This window comes from Scyliorhinus torazame, chromosome 25, assembly GCF_047496885.1.
Source record: "Scyliorhinus torazame isolate Kashiwa2021f chromosome 25, sScyTor2.1, whole genome shotgun sequence".
NCBI lineage: Eukaryota > Metazoa > Chordata > Chondrichthyes > Carcharhiniformes > Scyliorhinidae > Scyliorhinus > Scyliorhinus torazame.
The window spans coordinates 6,302,685-6,323,151 of NC_092731.1; the positions used below are offsets into that span (position 1 = coordinate 6,302,685).

General features: G+C 50.9%; 1 protein-coding gene across 3 annotated transcripts in view; it reads right to left on the bottom strand.

Annotated features, from left to right (window-relative positions):
* Positions 1-854: 854 nt before the first annotated feature.
* Positions 855-20,467, bottom strand: part of LOC140402268 (glia maturation factor gamma-like) — a 42,661-nt gene continuing 23,048 nt past the window's right edge. For all 3 annotated transcript variants that reach the window (XM_072489907.1, XM_072489909.1, XM_072489908.1), the window contains exons 2-7: positions 17,972-18,068; positions 16,847-16,896; positions 14,577-14,628; positions 5,777-5,857; positions 3,285-3,358; positions 855-1,020 (exon numbers count right to left, since the gene is read on the bottom strand). In XM_072489907.1, the coding sequence (XP_072346008.1) occupies positions 949-1,020; positions 3,285-3,358; positions 5,777-5,857; positions 14,577-14,628; positions 16,847-16,896; positions 17,972-18,068 (426 nt within the window). In that variant the 3' untranslated portion in view covers positions 855-948. The remainder of the gene's footprint in view (positions 1,021-3,284; positions 3,359-5,776; positions 5,858-14,576; positions 14,629-16,846; positions 16,897-17,971; positions 18,069-20,467) is intronic.

The window sequence follows — 20,467 nt, forward strand, 5'->3', positions numbered from 1 at the left end:
AGGTACAGCACGGGGTTAGATACAGAGTAAAGCTCCCTCTACACAGTCCCCCAACAAACACTCCCAGGGCAGGTACTGCACGGGGTTAGATACAGAGTAAAGCTCCCTCTACACTGTCCCCATCAAACACCCCCAGGACAGGTACAGCACGGGGTTAGATACAGAATAAAGCTCCCTCTACACTGTCCCCATCAAACACTCCCAGGGCAGGTACAGCACGGGGTTAGATACAGAGTAAAGCTCCCTCTACACTGTCCCCATCAAACACTCCCAGGACAGGTACAGCACGGGGTTAGATACAGAGTAAAGCTCCCTCTACACTGTCCCCATCAAACACTCCCAGGACAGGTACAGCACGGGGTTAGATACAGAGTAAAGCTCCCTCTACACTGTCCCCATCAAACACTCCCAGGACAGGTACAGCACGGGGTTAGATACAGAGTAAAGCTCCCTCTACACTGTCCCCATCAAACACTCCCAGGACAGGTACAGCACGGGGTTAGATACAAGGCCTTACATTCCAGAAAGTCTACAATCTGAGCACAGTGACCCTCAACAGACACAATGTGATATTTTTACATTTTCAATTTCCGTCATCCCTGACCCTCTGTGGATCAGATAACCAACATTATAACAGTATAAGGAGCATCTTGTGCAATGGGAGCTGTGCTGACTTTGGCCAAACGCATGTGACGTGGGTACCTCACGGCGAGCAGTGAAAGTGAAATCTTTACTAAATAAAGCTAACCGCTTGTTGAAAAATAACCCTTGTCTGAAGTCAGTGCAGTGTGGTCTGAAAATCACACGACCGATTATTTGCGGTTTTATTTATTCATTCACGCAGTATAAAAATGAAAGATTAATGAAGTAAGGTTTATTTCATATTGTTCGATACAGCGTTTTTTTCTGTATTAAACAGTCTGAATCAGCGTGGAAGGAATCAGAGCTTCAGCGAAAGAATGCCAGCTTCTCACACAACCAATCCTCGGTGAGTTCATCGATGTTCCGAATCTCAAACACCTGTTTCGAACCAATGAGAGAGACAGGGGGGGGTGAGCGCATCATTCATTCACAGATATCCTTTCTCATCAAACCCTTCGTAAATCAGCAACTCGTCACTAATAGCACAAAGCTAAACTCGATTTGTAATTAGGAGAGCTCAAAAAGACAAAAGGTTTGAATGCCTGGTTGACGAGAGCTGTCATTAATGAGTCTGCTCCCCACCATTTCTCTTACCTGGAACCACAGCACAATTAGCCCAGAGACTGAAATTGATGCACTGATGATAGGGACAAGCCCATCCTGCAGAGAACCACTGAGGGTTTGGAGAGAGTTCCTGGGCTCTGGAGTCACACCGAGAGGTACAGACCAAATATCCCAGGTTGGATGCTTTGGTCTGTGGTGATGAGTACGTGGGAGGGCACGTGAGCAAACACACCAATGCAGGTGGCGATTCATGGTCAGAGTGCACAGATCATGCTTCTGCTAATACCTCTCAGGATGAATAAGCTGTCAACGCGCCAAGCTCAGGAACAGTCACCTGGGTGAGGTTCCAGATTTTCAAGGGACTTGGAGAATGTGAAAGGTGCAAAGGAACATTTGAAAGCCAATGGAGCTGGGTGGCACGGCGGCACAGTGGTTAGCACTGCTGCCTCACATCAGGTTTGAATCCCGTCTCCAGCTCACTGTCCGTGTGGGGTCTGCACATTCTCCCCATGTCTGCATGGGTCTCATCCCTACAACCCAAAAAGATGTTGTTCTAGGGGCAGCACGGTAGCCTTGTGGATAGCACAATTGCTTCACAGCTCCAGGGTCCCAGGTTCGATTCCAGCTTGGGTCACTGTCTGTGCGGAGTCTGCACATCCTCCCCGTGTGTGCGTGGGTTTCCTCCGGGTGCTCCGGTTTCCTCCCACAGTCCAAAGATGTGCGGGTTAGGTGGATTGGCCATGATAAATTGCCCTTAGTGTCCAAAATTGCCCTTAGTGTTGGGTGGGGTTGCTGGGTTATGGGGATAGGGTGGCGGTGTTGACCTTGGGTAGGGTGCTCTTTCCAAGAGCCGGAAGACTCGATGGGCCGAATGGCCTCCTTCTGCACTGTAAATTCTATGATAATCTATGATGTGCAGGGCAGGTGGATTGGCCACGCTAAATTGCCCCTTAATTGGAAAAAAAAATTGGGCACTCTAAGTTTTTTTTTAAACAAAGTCAATAGAGCTGTTTCCAGTTCCATTTAATGATGGGGAGAAGGTGCTAAATAACAGGAACAGAAATATAAATTCAGAGGATTTTGCGAGGATACTGATACAGGAGGAGGTGAGATTTGAAAGCAGATCCTCCAGAACAATGGGCCGATTCTGTGTTCAACCCCTAATGATGCCGGGTCTGCAGCATGTACAAGGGTTGTCATGGTTCAAAGTCATGTTCCAGGTCAACATGTGATCACTGCACCAGTTAAAATGCCAATCCGTCCAGTGAAGCTCAGATGCATGTTCCCATCCCTGCCCAGGAGATCACTGGGAATGATCGAAGCTCTCACATTTTCGCAGAAACTTCCTAAAGCACTTCAAACAAAATGAATCACTTTGACGTGTATTCACTGTTGCGATGTGGTACGATCCACGGGACCAGGGGTCTCAGTGACACTGCATCTGCAGAGTGGTAACATCAGCGACACTGCACTCCCTCTGTCTGGCGCCTCTAGGTTCTCCCAATGATCTGGAGATATTGAGCAGGGCTTTTTGCTCACGGCCCCAACATCGGGACCATGGGGAGGGCCAAATTCAGCCCATTATCCCTCTCTGGCCACATTGTCCAGGGAAGTTCCCAGTTTGATTCCCTGCTTGTGTGAGTCGGCTGGTCTGAACGGGGTCAACAGTGGGGGTGGGGAATAATGTGGGGACAGATACTGAGTTAGGGTGGGGGAAATCCCTGAGGCTCATTCGCCCAATTGACATCCAGCGTCCAACAGAAGTGAGCATTGAGAGAAAAATGGGGATGTTTGGGTGAGGATGGGGCTGTTGGCTCAGAGTGAGATCATTGGGGGGGTGGGGGGGGGGAATGGAAATACTTCATTAGGGTGAGATTGTTGGGTGGTCCAATGCCCCTGAGTGAAACCCACCTTCAGCAACCTGTCAAAAGCACTATCTAGCCACACACACAAAGAATGGGCAAAGCTGGCACAATGCCGCCCCAGGGAAGAGCTGAATCTGACACAAGTCACAGCCAACCAAAACAAATAATATTGAAAAGCGTAATGAAGGATGCTCGTTCCTGAGAAGTACCCACCTTGGTGAGCTCTCCAATTTGCACCAATCTGTTTTTACTCCCAGCATACATCATCTGCAGTAGAGGATTGCATCCTGCAACCAATGGCGAGAGTCGTTATCTATGCTTCAGTTAATATCAAGGACAGTTGAACAGTGACTATAAAGTTGGCTACTGGGTCATACAGTTTTCACTCCATCTATCATTCTATATTCTAATTCACAAGGACAAAAAAGTAGATGCCTTCCAGCCCTCCGCCTACCCCACCCCTCGTTACTTCCGCCCACCCCACCCCTCCATCCTTCTGCCCACTCCACCCCTCCACCCACCCCCAGTCACCCCCCACTCAGCTCCTGCTCAGCAGGGCAGTGACTCACATTCTAAGTTCCCGTTAGCCCCGTTGGAAAAGTAAGTGACCGTTTTCTCCTCGGGGAGCCAGCAACATGAGTGATCCTGAGCTCCAAACAGCTCCGGGGAACAAATAATCACTATTCCTTTCCCAGGAGCTGGCGTGGGACCACTAGGGGTAATTGCAGATCATTCTGTAAACCAGCTGGCATCTGTTTTTAATTCAGTCACGGGATGTGGGCTTCGCTGGCCAAGCCAGCATTTATTGTCCATTCCTAACAGCCCTTGAGAAGGTGGTGGGTGAGCCGCCTTCTTGAACCGCTGCAGCCCCTGATGTGTTGGTACACCCACTGTGCTGTTAGGGAGGGAGCTCCAGGGTTTTGACCCAGTGACAGTGAAGGAACGGCCAATATATTTCCATGTCAGGGTGGTGAGTGACTTGGAGGGGAACCTCCAGGTGGTGGGGTTCCCAGGTATCTGCTGCTCTTGTCCTTCTAGATGGTAGTGGTCGTGGGTTTGGAAGGTGCTGCCTAAGGAGCCTCGGCGAGTTCCTGCAGTGCATCTTGTAGATGGTACACACGGATGCTACTGTTCGTCGGTGGTGGAGGGAGTGAATGTTTGTGGAAGGGGAGCAATCAATGGGGCTGCTTTGTCCTGGATGGTGTTGAGCTTCTTGAGTGTTGTTGGGAGCTGCACTCATCCAGGCAAGTGGAGAGTATTCCATCGCACTCCTTGTGCCTTGTAGATGGTGCACAGGCTTTGGGGAGTCAGGAGGTGAGTCACTCATTGGAGGATTCCTAGCTCCTGACCTCCTCTTGTAGCCACAGTATTAATGTGGCCAGTCTAGTTCAGTTTCTGGTCAATGGTAACCCCCAGGATGTTGTTGGTGGGGGTTTCGGCAATGGTAACGCCATTGAATATCAATGTCACACAAACCTTGGCCGGGTGATGGTTGATCAGGTCAACTCACAATGAATCCCCCGACCATCCCACCTGCTGCTGAAACCCAGACCCAGGCCTGTGTTAACTCTAGACTCGACTATTCCGATACTCAACTTGTTGGCCTTCCATCATCCATCCGGCATCAACACCAACTCATCCAAAACTCTGCTGCCCATCGCCTAGCTTTCACCGAGCCCTGCCTACCCATCATCCTTTCGATCACTGACATACATTGGCTCCTGATTTCCGAATGTCCCATATTCAAAATTCTCATCTTCATGTTCAAGTCACGGGGAGCATGGTAGCACAAGTGGATAGCACTGTGGCTTCACTGCGCCAGGGTCCCAGGTTCGATTCACCGCTGGGTCACTGTCTGTGCGGAGTCTGTACCTTCTCCCCGTGTGTGCGTGGGTTTCCTCCGGGTGCTCCGGTTTCCTCCCACAGTCCAAAGACGGGCAGGTTAGGTGGATTGGCTATGCTAAATTGCCCTTAGTGACTAAAAAAGGTTAGGAGGAGTTATTGGGCTACGGGGATAGGGTGGAAGTGAGGGCTTAAGTGGGTCGGTGCAGACTCGATGGGTCGAAAGGCCTCCTTCTGCACTGTGTGTTCTATGTTTGTTTGTTCTCAGTCCCTCCAGGCCCCTGCCCCTTCTTACCTCTGTAACCTCGTCCAGCTCTGCAAATGTATATTTTCAACCTGCCTGAACGTGAATGGTCTCTTTCTGCGCCGTAACCTTTCTATGGTTCTCTCTCTACGCCTCTCCAGTTTTGGCCTCTTGTACATTTTGAGTTTTCCCATCAGTCCTGCATTGGCAGCTGCGCCTTCCATTGCCTGGACCCCAAGCTGTGGAACCCCCGCCGCGAACCTCAGCCTGAATTTAACCCACTAAAACCCAGCGACACTGGCACAGAGGTCAAATCTGATTCCGATCGAGGTCTGAACTCACACATTGAGAGTGGTCACTTGGGCAAGGCACCAGGGGCACGCACCCTCCAAACTATTTCAACCTCAGCAACAGGGAGGAGGTTACAGATCAAAGCGAGCTCTTAGTGCGGTTAATAACTTGTTCCTAACTTGGGGGAGACCAGTTCCCCAGCCCAGCAGCCGCTGACAATTAGGTTAGCAACAGGCAGGCTGACAGGCCATTACGCTCGGCACAGAAAGACATTCCCGGCCAGGTTCTTTAATCACAGGCTGTCTGAGAGATAAATCCTTGTACTTACCCTGGGGGCTGCTGAAAATCAGACACATAGGGTAGGACACCCTCTTGTCATAATGCACATACTTGTAGCGATAAACGATAAATCTGATCAGTTGTCAAGGAAGCTGTGAAAATATCTCCCATTAAGTGAAATGGGTGGGAATCAGTCATCAGAGATGTTCAGGTTTTGAAATGTGGTCATTACTACATGTCCTATCATGTCACAATCACGTAACCTCTGCCATGAGGGATTTCCTGTAGGAGGTCAGCCTACATTCTGTTCAATGAAGACATTAGACTGGAATGACTATAGCTCGTAAAAATAATGATGATAATTAATAATTGGATACAATTAATAAGTAGAATCAACAATAAGAAATCATTAAAAATAATGGAAGATAAGCAACAATGAAAAGGAAGAAATGAAAATGAAATGAAATGAAATGAAAATCACTTATTGTCACAAGTAGGCTTCAAGTGAAGTTACTGTGAAAAGCCCCTAGTCGCCACATTCTGGCGCCTGTTCGGGGAGGCTGTTACGGGAATCGAACCATGCTGCTGGCCTGCCTTGGTCTGCTTTCAAAGCCAGCGATTTAGCCCTGTGCTAAACAGCCCCTTATGGCTTGCATTCATACACTGTACACATTCTCCGATAACTCAAAGTGTGACTTTTCAATTACCTTGAAATTCTGATCACTGTTATGCAGATAAACAAGACAGTTCATTTGAAAGCAACAAGGAGGAACATGACCGGTTAACCTGCTTTGATTATTTAGTTTGAACAGATTAGTATGTAGCATTAACAGGCAGGAATAGCATTGGGTTAGATACAGAGTAAAGCTCCCTCCTCACTGTCCCCATCAAACACTCCCAGGACAGGTACAGCACGGGGTTAGATACAGAGTAAAGCTCCCTCCTCACTGTCCCCATCAAACACTCCCAGGACAGGTACAGCGCGGGGTTAGATACAGAGTAAAGCTCCCTCCTCACTGTCCCCATCAAACACTCCCAGGACAGGTACAGCACGGGGTTAGATACAGAGTAAAGCTCCCTCTACACTGTCCCCATCAAACACTCCCAGGACAGGTACAGCACAGGGTTAGATACAGAGTAAAGCTCCCTCTACACTGTCCCCATCAAACACTCCCAGGACAGGTACAGCATGGGGTTAGATACAGAGTAAAGCTCCCTCTGCACTGTCCCCATCAAACACTCCCAGGACAGGTACAGCATGGGGTTAGATACAGAGTAAAGCTCCCTCCTCACTGTCCCCATCAAACACTCCCAGGACAGGTACAGCACGGGGTTAGATACAGAGTAAAGCTCCCTCTACACTGTCCCCATCAAACACTCCCAGGACAGGTACAGCACGGGGTTAGATACAGAGTCAAGCTCCCTCTGCACTGTCCCCATCAAACACTCCCAGGACAGGTACAGCACGGGGTTAGATACAGAGTAAAGCTTCCTCTACACTGTCCCCATCAAACACTCCCAGGACAGGTACAGCACGGGGTTAGATACAGAGTAAAGCTCCCTCTACACTGTCCCCATCAAACACTCCCAGGATAGGAACAGCACGGGGTTAGATACAGAGTAAAGCTCCCTCCTCACTGTCCCCATCAAACACTCCCAGGACAGGTACAGCACGGGGTTAGATACAGAGTAAAGCTCCCTCTACACTGTCCCCATCAAACACTCCCTGGACAGGTACAGCACGGGGTTAGATACAGAGGAAAGCTTCCTCTACACTGTCCCCATCAAACACTCCCAGGACAGGTACAGCACGGGGTTAGATACAGAGTAAAGCACCATCTACACTGTCCCCATCAAACACTCCCAGGACAGGTACAGCACGGGGTTAGGTACAGAGTAAAGCTCCCTCTACACTGTCTCCATCGAACACTCCCAGAACAGGTACAGCACGGGGTTAGATACAGAGTAAAGCTCCCTCTACACTGTCCCCATCGAACACTCCCAGAACAGGTACAGCACGGGGTTAGATACAGAGTAAAGCTCCCTCTACACTGTCCCCATCAAACACTCCCAGGACAGGTACAGCACGGGGTTAGATACAGAGTAAAGCTCCCTCTACATTGTCCCCATCAAACACTCCCAGGACAGGTACAGCACGGGGTTAGATACAGAGTAAAGCTCCCTCTACACTGTCCCCATCAAACACTCCCAGGACAGGTACAGTACGGGGTTAGATACAGAGTAAAGCTCCCTCTACACTGTCCCCATCAAACACTCCCAGAACAGGTACAGCGCGGGGTTAGATACAGAGTAAAGCTCCCTCTACACTGTCCCCATCAAACACTCCCAGGACAGGTACAGCACGGGGTTAGATACAGAGTAAAGCTCCCTCTACATTGTCCCCATCAAACACTCCCAGGACAGGTACAGCACGGGGTTAGATACAGAGTAAAGCTCCCTCTACACTGTCCCCATCAAACACTCCCAGGACAGGTACAGCACGTGGTTAGATACAGAGTAAAGCTCCCTCCTCACTGTCCCCATCAAACACTCCCAGGACAGGTACAGCACGGGGTTAGATACAGAGTAAAGCTCCCTCTACATTGTCCCCATCAAACACTCCCAGGACAGGTACAGCACGGGGTTAGATACAGAGTAAAGCTCCCTCTACACTGTCCCCATCAAACACTCCCAGGACAGGTACAGCACGGGGTTAGATACAGAGTAAAGCTCCCTCTACACTGTCCCCATCAAACACTCCCACAACAAGTACAGCACAGGGTTAGATACAGAGTAAAGCTCCCTCTACACTGTCCCCATCAAACACTCCCACAACAAGTACAGCACAGGGTTAGATACAGAGTAAAGCTCCCTCTACATTGTCCCCATCAAACACTCCCAGGACAGCTACAGCACGGGGTTAGATACAGAGTAAAGCTCCCTCTACACTGTCCACATCAAACTCTCCCAGGACAGGTACAGCACGGGGTTAGATACAGAGTAAAGCTCCCTCTACACTGTCCCCATCAAACACTCCCAGCACAGGTACAGCACGGGGTTAGATACAGAGTAAAGCTCCCTCTACATTGTCCCCATCAAACACTCCCAGGACAGGTACAGCACGGGGTTAGATACAGAGTAAAGCTCCCTCTACACTGTCCCCATCAAACACTCCCAGGACAGGTACAGCACGGGGTTAGATACAGAGTAAAGCTCCCTCTACATTGTCCCCATCAAACACTCCCAGGACAGGTACAGCACGGGGTTAGATACAGAGTAAAGCTCCCTCTACACTGTCCCCATCAAACACTCCCAGGACAGGTACAGCACGGGGTTAGATACAGAGTAAAGCTCCCTCTACACTGTCCCCATCAAACACTCCCACAACAAGTACAGCACAGGGTTAGATACAGAGTAAAGCTCCCTCTACACTGTCCCCATCAAACACTCCCACAACAAGTACAGCACAGGGTTAGATACAGAGTAAAGCTCCCTCTACACTGTCCCCATCAAACACTCCCTGGACAGGTACAGCACGGGGTTAGATACAGAGTAAAGCTCCCTCTACATTGTCCCCATCAAACACTCCCAGGACAGGTACAGCACGGGGTTAGATACAAATTAAAGCTCCCTCTACATTGTCCCCATCAAACACTCCCAGGACAGGTACAGCACGAGGTTAGATACAGAGTAAAGCTACCTCTACACTGTCCCCATCAAACACTCCCAGGATAGGAACAGCACGGGGTTAGATACAGACTAAAGCTCCCTCTACACTGTCCCCATGAAACACTCCCAAGACAGGTACAGCACGGGGTTAGATACAGAGTAAAGCTCCCTCTGCACTGTCCCCATCAAACACTCCCAGGACAGGTACAGCACGGGGTTAGATACAGAGTAAAGCTCGCTCCACACTGTCCCCATCAAACACTCCCAGGACAGGTACAGCACGGGGTTAGACACAGAGTAAAGCTCCCTCTACACTGTCCCCATCAAACACTCCCAAGACAGGTACAGAACTAAGGGCAGCATGGTGGCATAGTGGTTAGCGCAATTGCTTCACAGCTCCAGGGTCCCAGGTTCAATTCCCGACTGGGTCACTGTCCGTGCGGAGTCTGCACATCCTCCCCGTGTGTGCGTGGGTTTCCTCCGGGTGCTCCGGTTTCCTCCCACAGTCCAAAGATGTGCAGGTTAGGTGGATTGGCCGTGACAAATTGCCCTTAGTGTCCAAAAAGGTTAAGTGGGGGTTGCTGGGTTGCGGGAATAGGGTAGATTCGTGGGCTTGAGTGGGTTGCTCTTTGTAAGGGCGGGTGCAGACTTGATGGGCCGAATGGCCTCCTTCTGCACTGTAAGTTCTATGAGAACGGGGTTAGACACACATCTGGACGTGCTATCCACGGCAGACAAAAACGGTCAGGATCAAGATACCGGATGGTGGGTGGTCTGCTCCGGCTGTCGTTGCTCGACAGGCCGCGCCCAGATCCTATGTCATACATATGGCTGAGGGCTCCATTGTGCGAAGGAATCATAGGTCACTGCGTAAAGTTGCTTGCCCACAACCACTTTCCCCTCCATTTCCATATGTCGAATTGCCACCTCCAGACACCTCGAACCATGAAGCCACCAGTCGTGCCTCCCACTCGCCTGTCAAGACACCGTCATCCCCTCCACCACCTCTCCGGCGGTCGATGAGGATCAGGCGCAAGCCTCAGAGGCTGGACTTATGAGCATTTGTTTTCTTTGTTCTGTTCTGTATTCCTCCATCAGTCACATTGAACAGACACATTCACGTTATATACATCTAAAAAAAAGGTGGGGGAGATGTCATGATATGCAAACATGCAACCAATGAACACTCAGAATAGGACACAACCAATGGGCAGTCAGGACACTCAGAGGTGGCATCACCACAAGGGGGCAGGACATAAACACTATAAAAGGGATGAGGCACTCACACCCTGCCTCTTTCCACAGACAGACATCTAGAGAGTTAGACAGGGTTGATCAGCAGCATCATACCCCAGCACGGGGCTTAGAGCAAGCTGCTACAGTTAGACTGAGTTACTGCAGTTAGATTAGCAGAGAGTCGAACTCATTTGAGAACTGTGTTAATAGTTCAATAAACACGTTGAACTCATTTCAGCGTCTGGAGCATCCTTTAGTTAACACTGCATCAAGTAGCAGCCTGTGTTACCCGAAGCAGCAGAACACAACACAAAGTAAAGCTCCCTCTACATTGTCCCCATCAAACACTCCCAGGACAGGTACAGCACGGGGTTAGATACAGAGTAAAGCTCCCTCTACACTGTCCCCATCAAACACTCCCTGGACAGGTACAGCACGGGGTTAGATACAGAGTAAAGCTCCCTCTATCCTGTCCCCATCAAACACTCCCAGGGCAGGTACAGTACGGGGTTAGATACAGAGTAAAGCTCCCTCTACACGGTCCCCATCAAACACTCCCAGGACAGGTACAGCACGGGGTTAGATACAGAGTAAAGCTCCCTCTACACTGTCCCCATCAAACACTCCCAGGACAGGTACAGCACGGGGTTAGATACAGAGTAAAGCTCCCTCTATACTGTCCCCATCAAACACTCCCAGGGCAGGTACAGCACGGAGTTAGATACAGAGTAAAGCTCCCTCTACACTGCCCCATCAAACACCCCCAGGACAGGTACAGCACGGGGTTAGATACAGAGTAAAGCTCCGTCTACACTGTCCCCATCAAACACCCCCAGGACAGGTACAGCCCGGGGTTAGATACAGAGTAAAGCTCCCTCTGCACTGTCCCCATCAAACACTCCCTGGACAGGTACAGCACGGGGTTAGATCCAGAGTAAAGCTCGCTCTACACTGTCCCTATCAAACACTCCCAGGACAGGTACAGCACTGGGTTAGATCCAGAGTAAAGCTCCCTCTACACTGTCCCCATCAAACACTCCCAGGACAGGTACAGCACGGGGTTAGATACAGAGTAAAGCTCCCACTACACTGTCCCCATCAAACACTCCCAGGACAGATACAGCACGGGGTTAGATACAGAGTAAAGCTCCCTCTACACTGTCCCATCCTCGGACCAGTGGCCTTACTGCATCATGTGACATTTTTCCATTTCCGACACCAGCAGTACTTTACCTCTCTGAGTGGGATTAATAATTTCTTCCTGACTTGGTGTGCTGGTCCCACACCCACTTAGTAATCGGCTGGAAATATGCAAACAAATAGGCCTTTATACTCAGCACAGTGCTCCATTGCATCATTCTGGTCAGAATTCAATGCCCATGCAGAGGAGTGAATGATCTGTGTGTGTTGGAGAGTCAATGAGCCAGAAATTAGCCTTAAAAAGACATGAGTAGCTGGCAAGAGATGCCACAAATTTCCAATGAGAGAATATTTAAATAAAATCTGTGGTCTGGTGATGATATCACTATCTATACGTGAGTGGCTCAATCTGTTAAATTATTGGGAGATGATTTTGGTTTGAACTCTTCCGTTTAACTTTCCGGAAAAACTGATAATGTCATGGCCAATTTCTCTATTACGCTACAATCTTTTTGACAAGGTCATCGCCTTGGGAACAAGGGGATCAGGGATTATGGGGAGAAGGCAGGAGAATGGGGATGAGAAAATATGATTGAATGGCGGAGCAGACTCGATGGGCCGAGTGGCCTAATTCTGCTCCTATGTCTTATGGTCTAACGCGTGTCATCTGAGTCACACAGAGCAGCATTTAGCTGGACGCTCAGTAACTGTGTCTCATTTATAATGATGTGGAGATGCCGGCATTGGACTGGGGTGAGCACAGTACGAAGTCTTACAACACCAGGTTAAAGTCCAACAGGTTTGTTTCAAACACTAGCTTTCGGAGCACTGCTCCTTCCTCAGGAGTATGTTCCTGGAACATACCTCTTCATTCACCTGAGGAAGGAGCAGCGCTCCGAAAGCTAGTGTTTGAAACAAACCTGTTGGACTTTAACCTGGTGTTGTGAGACTTCTCACTGTGCTCCTTTATAATGTACAGGTATTGCCTAATGATCAAGGGGGAACCCAGAGAGCAGAGGTTTACGGGACCCTGGGTAACGAGCGAGGTGACGGAACAGGAGGGGCTTCCTCCGAGGAGCAGGCAGCCGATTGAAGACCGTATTGAGGTCCATTTGACGGAGGCTTACTGATTGTCGAGTGACTCCCCCACTCTGTGAGGAGGGCACCAGTTCAGGGCTGCTCCCCTGCAACAGCCCCAGGTAGGGCGGGTGGGGTTGGTGGGGATGGCAGGGAGGGTGGTCATTGGAGACGGGAGACACCCAGGCACAAAGAGGGGGGGTCCGTGGGTGAGGCAGGCAGACCCCCATGATCACCCCGGAGGGGTTTCATCTCCAACCCTCAGCCTCGTGAATGTTTGTGGTTTTTTAAATTATACCTGGCCCCAATTCCCCAGGTTCACTCCCCCCCCCCCCCTTCCCCCCCCCCCCCCCCCCCAATCTCCCCAGCGTCAGCGGTCACCACCTCTCCCATTGGCTCTGCCAAGGCTTTTGCGCTTCTGACCCTCTGATTGGACTGGCACCATCAGGAGTACTGTCCTTGATTGGATGGGGAGCCCAGCGGCAGCCAATTAGGAGGTCGCCTTAGACAGAATAACCGAGCAGGTCCCACCTCCGGCATGTGCCGTCTTCAGGATCTGCTTTTCATTCTGATGGAGGGGGTGCGGCAAAGATTTATGAGAATGGTTCCATGGATGAGGAACTGCAGTTGAACCGTAGAAGAAACCTACAGTGCAGGAGGAGGCCATTCAGCCCATCGGGTCTGCACCGGCCCTCTGAGAGAGCTCCCTACCCAGCCCCACTGCCCTGCCCTATCCACCTAACCTGCACATCTTTGGACGCTCAGGGGCATTGATCATGGCCAATCCACCTAACCTGCACATCCTTAGACACAAAGGGTAATTTAACACGGCCAATACATCTAGCCTGCACATCTTTGGACTGTGGGAGGAAACCGGAGCACCCGGAGGAAACGCGCGGAGACACGGGGAGGACGTGCAAACTCCGCACAGACAGTCGCCCAAGGCCGGAATCAAACCCGGGTCCCTGGCCCTGCGAGGCAGCAGTGGTAACGTAGATAGACTGGAGAAGTTGAGACAGTTGTTATTGAAGAGAAGGTTGATAGGCGATTTGACAGGGTGTTCAAAATCATGAGGGTCTGGACAGAGCGAAAGGGGAAAAAGTTATCCTCATTGGCAGAACGATCGGGAACCAGGGGGTTCAAATCTACGGCCGTTGGCAATAGAAGCAATGGCGACATGAGGAGAAACGGGTGGTTATGGTCTGGAATGCGCTGCCTGAGAGTGTGGCAGAGGCAGGTTCAACCGAGGCTGAAATCAGAGAGTTGTCTGAAACGGAACAGCGCGCAGGGTTGCGGGGAGAGGGCGGGAGAATAGCATGAGGTGAATTGCTCATTCAGAGAGCTAGTACAGACACAATAGGCCGAACAGCTTCCTCCTGTGCTGTAACGATTCTCTGATGCTGTGATGTGATACAAGCTTATGGTCCTTAAACCCACGGTAAAAGTCAGGCCGTAGCATTACAGCTGAGAGACCGGCCACTGTGCGTTGCTCCATCGACGGCAAGAGGTAAATTTCAGACTCAACAACTGTCCTAAGATTAAATAGAAGTTTCGACACTGCGAGTCCGGGTTGATTACAACATAGAAACAGTCAATCCATGGTGGTCTTTGATGCTCTACTCAAACCTCATCCCATCCTTCCTTATCTCACTCTAAGCAGCAGGCTCTTCTAGTCAGCGATTCACTGTAAATTAGGTGCTTTTGGGAACAGCATAGGGTTAAAGGATATCGAGGTTGTCTCTCTGGTAGTTCGTCCCTTAATGAATCCGGAGAAATGTCCTAAAAGGAAATCACATGGGTACGGAAAATGATTGGTACCCCTCGTAGACTCATAAAATTACATGACATATCCAGCACCGCCGTGCAGGGTGGCGCGAACACTCACCCTCACATCTTGCATTTACCCCGGGGGTTGCAACACCATCGGTCCCCAGCCGCAGCCTGGGGTCACAAGGCCTGAGACCGCAATGGCGTCCATGGAGCGGAGACTTTGTCGCGACGCATTGGAGCGAAATGAGCATGTTTTGTACCAGTCAGCTCAATGGGAGTCCTGATTGGGGGAATAGTAAGTGAGGGAGGGAGGGAGGACATGGTGCAACTGGAGGGTTAGGGGTGAGAGGGTGAGGCGAGGATGTAATCTTCGCGTGCATAAAACTCCCAAACTTCCTCATGGACGTCATACAGAAGTGAGGGTTGCTATCCTGGTACTTTGTTTTATTTGCCCACTCAAAAACTGAAGGCCTCTGCCAACGCCCCCCCCCCCCCCCCCCCCCCCCCCCCTCCCTCAGACTCCACAACTCTGGGGTCAGGTCAGATCAGAGGCATTGAGATGGGGTCACACCGGGAAAATATTTGCAAAGCGCTGGACCCCAGGCAGACGTACACACCCCAACCGTCGTGACAGGGGCAGTGTCCATCTGTGCTCAACCCTGGGATCAACACGCCCTGTGGCAGCTCAGGAATCAGCTGGGGATAGACTGATACCAAAGCAAAATACCCCAGATGCTGGGAATCGGAAGTAAAAACCATAAAATGCTGGGAAAATTCAGCAGGTCAGGCGGCATCTGTGGAGAGACAGGGAGGGCGGGATCCTCAGGCCCTACCAAAGGAGACCGAGGCGGAAGGTTCCCCGGCAACAGGACTGGCAAGCCACGCAAAATGGCGTCACAATTTTGTTTTTTATTTCAGTGAGGAAGGCTCTGTGTGATCTAGAGGATCTGGAAGATCCTGGGCGGAATTCTCCCCCCCCACGCCGGGGGGGAGAATCGCCCGGGCACCGCCCGAGTCCCGCCACGCCGTCCCAACACCCGCACGCGATTCTCCCCCCCCCCCCACCAAACCGGCGCAGCGCGAATCACGGCTAGCCGCTGGGAGAATCGCCGCTTGCCGTTGGTAAGGAAACAGCGCGGGAACGCTGGGGGGGTGGTCTGTGGGGGGGGGATTCCTGCACCGGGGGGGCTCAAAAGGGGTCTGGCCCGCGATCGGGCCCCTCCGATCGGCGGGCCGGCCTCTCTGAAGGAGGACCTCCTTTCCTCCGCTGCCCCGCAAGATCCATCCGACATCTTCTTGCGGGGCGGCCGCGGGTGACGCCATTTACGCGGTGTCGCATTTACGCGGCGCCGCTCCTAGCCCCCCGGGGGCGGGAGAATAGGGGGCTGGGAATGGCCTCCGACGCCGGAGTGAAACACTCCGGGTTTCACTCCGGCGTCGAGATTTACTCTCCCGATGGGAGAATTGCGCCCCCTGGCTTTCAATCAGCTTGTTCTGATTTAGCTAATCTGAAGCCAGGCAGCCTTGGGAGTGGGCAGCATCAATGGGCTGGGGGAGGGGGCAGGAAAATCTGCCAGGTGTCCTGCCATCTGGCACCAATCCTGCTGAATCATGCAGGAATTTGAGATTTTGCTCGGCTGTGTAACTCCAGCCAATTCTTGATTAATAGGGGGTTCATGGGTTATGGGGACAAGGCAGGAGAATGGGGATGAGAAATACATAAGCCATGATTGAAGGCAGAGCAGACTCGATGGGCGAAATGGCCCAATTCTGCTCCTATGTCTCATGGTCTTTTCAGTGCCTTCAATGTAGTATCCATCCTAAGCACCTCACATGAGAGTTACCAAACGCAATGCAACAGCAAGTCACATGAGGTGATATGAGGACACCTGGCCAAAAAAGGTTGGTGAAAGAGGAAGGTCTTAAGGAGCGTCCTCAAGGAAGAGAGTGATCAGAGAGACGGAGAGGTATGGGGACGTAATTCCAGAGCCTAGGCCACAGGCACCAATGGTGCTACCATTAACATTGGATTGCTCAAGAGGCTCCGCTTGGCGGGGCGCAGGGATCCTGGAGGGTTGTGAGGCTGGAGGAGGTTACTGAGATACGGAGGGACGAGGCCACAGATGAGAATTTAAAAATCGCCATCACCCGTGTGACACTCTTTCACTCTCTTCGACATCCCATACATTGTACAAGTTGTCAGTCATGCCACCACAAAAACACTCACCTCATGCTCTTCCTCCACTACCATCTCCTGGTTTTCTTTGTTAACTTTGACTGGAAGACAGAAGATAAATGAAATGTTGACATTTGTAGAAAGGTGAAAATGTCCCCGAGGTGCTCAGTGGGTCAATGTATGGCACAAGATAATTTAATTGAGCCTAGGGGTGCGTGCTCCATTGGCAAGGCCACCAGTTACTGCCCATCGCTGACCTCCGAGTAGATCCTGGCAATTACAGAGGCTTTGAGGCATCTGAGTGACCACTTTGAAGGGACAGTTAAGAGTCACCCACATTGATGTGGGACTGGAGTCAGGCATGGGTAAGGACGGCAATAGTCAACCATTTTAATTTTTATTAAAGGGTCGTGAGGTCCTACACTGTAAAAGAGACTCCAACTTGAATTGGATATCAAATTGTCTCAGGTGAGATGATGAGAGTTTGGAAGCCCCCTATCTTGTAGCGGCCACCAGCTCTCAGGAGGTATGTGGGGTGGAGGGGAGATTTGAGGATTGATTTTCCTCCCCTCCCCCATTCTGTCTGGGAAGAGTCCAACATAGCTGTCCTGAACCTGCCTGTTTTTTAGGGTCCGCTGATAAACTGGGCCTCCATGGCCTTGGGACCCTCTTGTCCTCCCAACAAACATTGTGAGTGCTTCGACGAAGAGTCACCCAGACTCGAAATCCCTTCCCTCTCCACAGACGCTGTCAGACCTGCTGAGGTTGCCCTGCAATTTTCTGTTTTTGTTTCAGTCCACAGTAATTTGCTTTTATAAACACGGTGTGTGCTTTTCTGGAGGGGCACCGGCCCTAACACCCCTCTTCCCTCCACCTCATTTACACGGGATTAGAGTGCGTGCGCCCAGGGAAGACAGAGCCACCCACCCACCCACATTGACGGAGCTATACACTCGACAATCACAACTGGGAGGGGTAGGGGGTTGGACGGGAGGGGTGGAATGGGGGGGACCCAACTCCAGGTCTTCAGCTCTGTTCCGTCTGCACTGAGTGCTTCCCAGGGTATGAAGTGGAGGAGGCGAGTCCCCCCACTCACCCCATCAGCTGAGGCACCTGGTGTTGGGGGAGGGGTGTCATGGAGGTCCTGTTGCCATAGTGTCAGATGGTCTTACTCACTGATGATCGCTGCGTTGGTCGTGTCTTTGCAGAAGCGGAACTTCTTCAGCCTTTCCTGAAGTTTGGGATGCAGGTCGCACACAACCAGGGAGTCCGACTAATTGGGGAGGAAGAAACATGGAGGAGGAGGGGGGAGAGAGAAAAAAACATGTTTTGTCACCCATAATGCACAGGGGATGGGGGGGTGGCATCTCACCAATTGGCTGTAACTAACTCTGTGCAGAGCAAGATCCCACAGGCAGAAGCTAAATCAGCAACGACTGAATCTTAATTGATCTGAGTGTCACCTGGGGGAAATCCGTGAATCAAGACATCATTGTTGGTTCATCAGCCTCCCATTCTGCTCCCACACACCACCTTAGCCAAAGGATTAGATCCCGAATCCCTGGGGTATTTACTTTGGATTTGGAATGGTAGAATCATAGCCCCCTCCAAAACAGCATCATGCTATTGGGACGGCCTCAGGACATCACAATGAAGGCCCCCCCCCCCGATGAGCTGAGTTCATGGCGGTGCGAGAGACGTGTGGTCCCAGCCGGGCTGGAGACCGTGTCCAGCGCCGCCACAGTCGGGCGGGAGCCATGCTGCTGGCCGGGGGGGGGATCCTCTGGGCAAAGCCCCAGAATCGGAGAACCTGGCCCCGGGTTTCAAGTTTCAAAGAAAGGCAAGGGGGGCTCTCCGCCGGTGTCTTGGCCAATATTCAGCCCCTCAACTGACCTCACTGAACACAAACCATGCGGTTATTATCACGTTGCTGCTTCTCAGATCACCCTGTGCTGTTTCCATAGCAGCGACCACACTCTGCAAGTGATTAACTGACTGTAAAACGCTTTGGGACATCCCGAGGTTGTGCAAGGCGCTACAGGAATGCAGTTCCTTCCTCTTCCTTTCCAAGAGCAAAAATAAAAATTTGACCCTGAGGCAGAGAGGGATGTCTCAGCCAAGATGCCCCCTCCTCTGGCCCAGCCGCTGTGGTATTATCATACATGAAGGGAATGTAAGGGTTAACTAAGTGTTTACAGACAACCACTAGAGGGAGCAATCCTCGAAGTATATAAGGCATGATGCTGAGCCTTGTGGAACAGAAGGTTGGAGTAGGAGCAGGAGCTGGGCTCGAAGTGAGAGAGGAGTTAATGAGTTTGATGAATATAGTTTATGTGTGTTTAATCAATTGTTAGTTTTTGGGATAAGTGTTGAATCCAATTGTAGTGTTAAATAAATAGTTTTGTTTGTTTACAAGACTCGTTGTTCTCTGATCAACACTACACATCAAAGCCATCTGGTTAGAGTACGGTAGAGAACAACACACAGCCCCTATTTCCAACCCTCCCCATGTCGCCCTGATGGGAATTGTGAGTGATGACAGGACCATCCAGAATGACCCTTTATTCCTTTACCTGTCCCATTTTGCTTTGCGCCATCGTCCCTTCTATCATTTACATCCCATCGCAGACTTTCCCATTTGATCTTTCCACCCCTCCCCTCACCTTCTCCCTGCCTCTGTACCTGCTCAAGACCTGTTGCATCTTTTTCCCAGGTCTTTAACCTGAAATGCTAACTGCGCCTCCAGCTCCTTAGCTGTTGCCTGACCATTTATTTCAGACCCAGTCACGATGCCCAAGTGGTGAACCGTGCCCGCCGAGCTCGCTGCCCACTCCCACAGGTGGAGAACGGTCACTCGGGTGAGATTTTGAAGGGCTGCTAGTCAGTTCAAAGAGGAGGCGAGAGGAGGGAGGAATTGCGAAAAGAAATGAACACAGCGTGAACAGGACATGACTGGGTGAATGGTGGTGGGGAGGGGCACAAACGTGGCTCCGGATGAGGAAGAGGATGTGAAAATGTTGCCTGGCTGCGTACATTATACATAAACCCGGTAAACGCGAGTAAAAACAGTAACGACACGGTTTTGTTCACAAACAGAAACACTGAGGGTGGCAGGGAGACGCAGTGGTTAGCACTGCTGCCTCATGGTGCCGGGGTCCCAGGTTCGATCCCGGCCCTGGGTCACTGTCCGTGTGGAGATTGCACATCCTCCCCGTGTTTGTGTGGGTGTCACCCCCACAACCCAAAGATGTGCAGGGCAGGTGGGTTGGCCACGCTAAATTGCCCCTTAATTGGAAAAAAATAATTGGGTACTCTAAATTTATAAAAAAAGAAAATAAAAATAATTAAATAGATAATAAATAAATAAATAGACAGATACTTCGCCTGCTCAGCTCCAAAGTGGTTTCAGAAGGCTGAGAGGGTGAGAGTTAAACACCCTCTCGCTCTCCTTTTCAAAGAACAAAGAACAATACAGCAGAGGAACAGGCCCTTCGGCCCTCCAAGCCTGTACCGGTCATGATACCACCCTTGGCCAAAACCCTCAGCACTTGTGCCGTATCCCTCTATACCCGTCCTATCCATGTGTTTGTCAAGATGCCTTTTGAACACCGTTAATGTATCTGCTTCCACAACTTCCCCTGGCAACGCATTCCAGGCACTCACCACCCACTA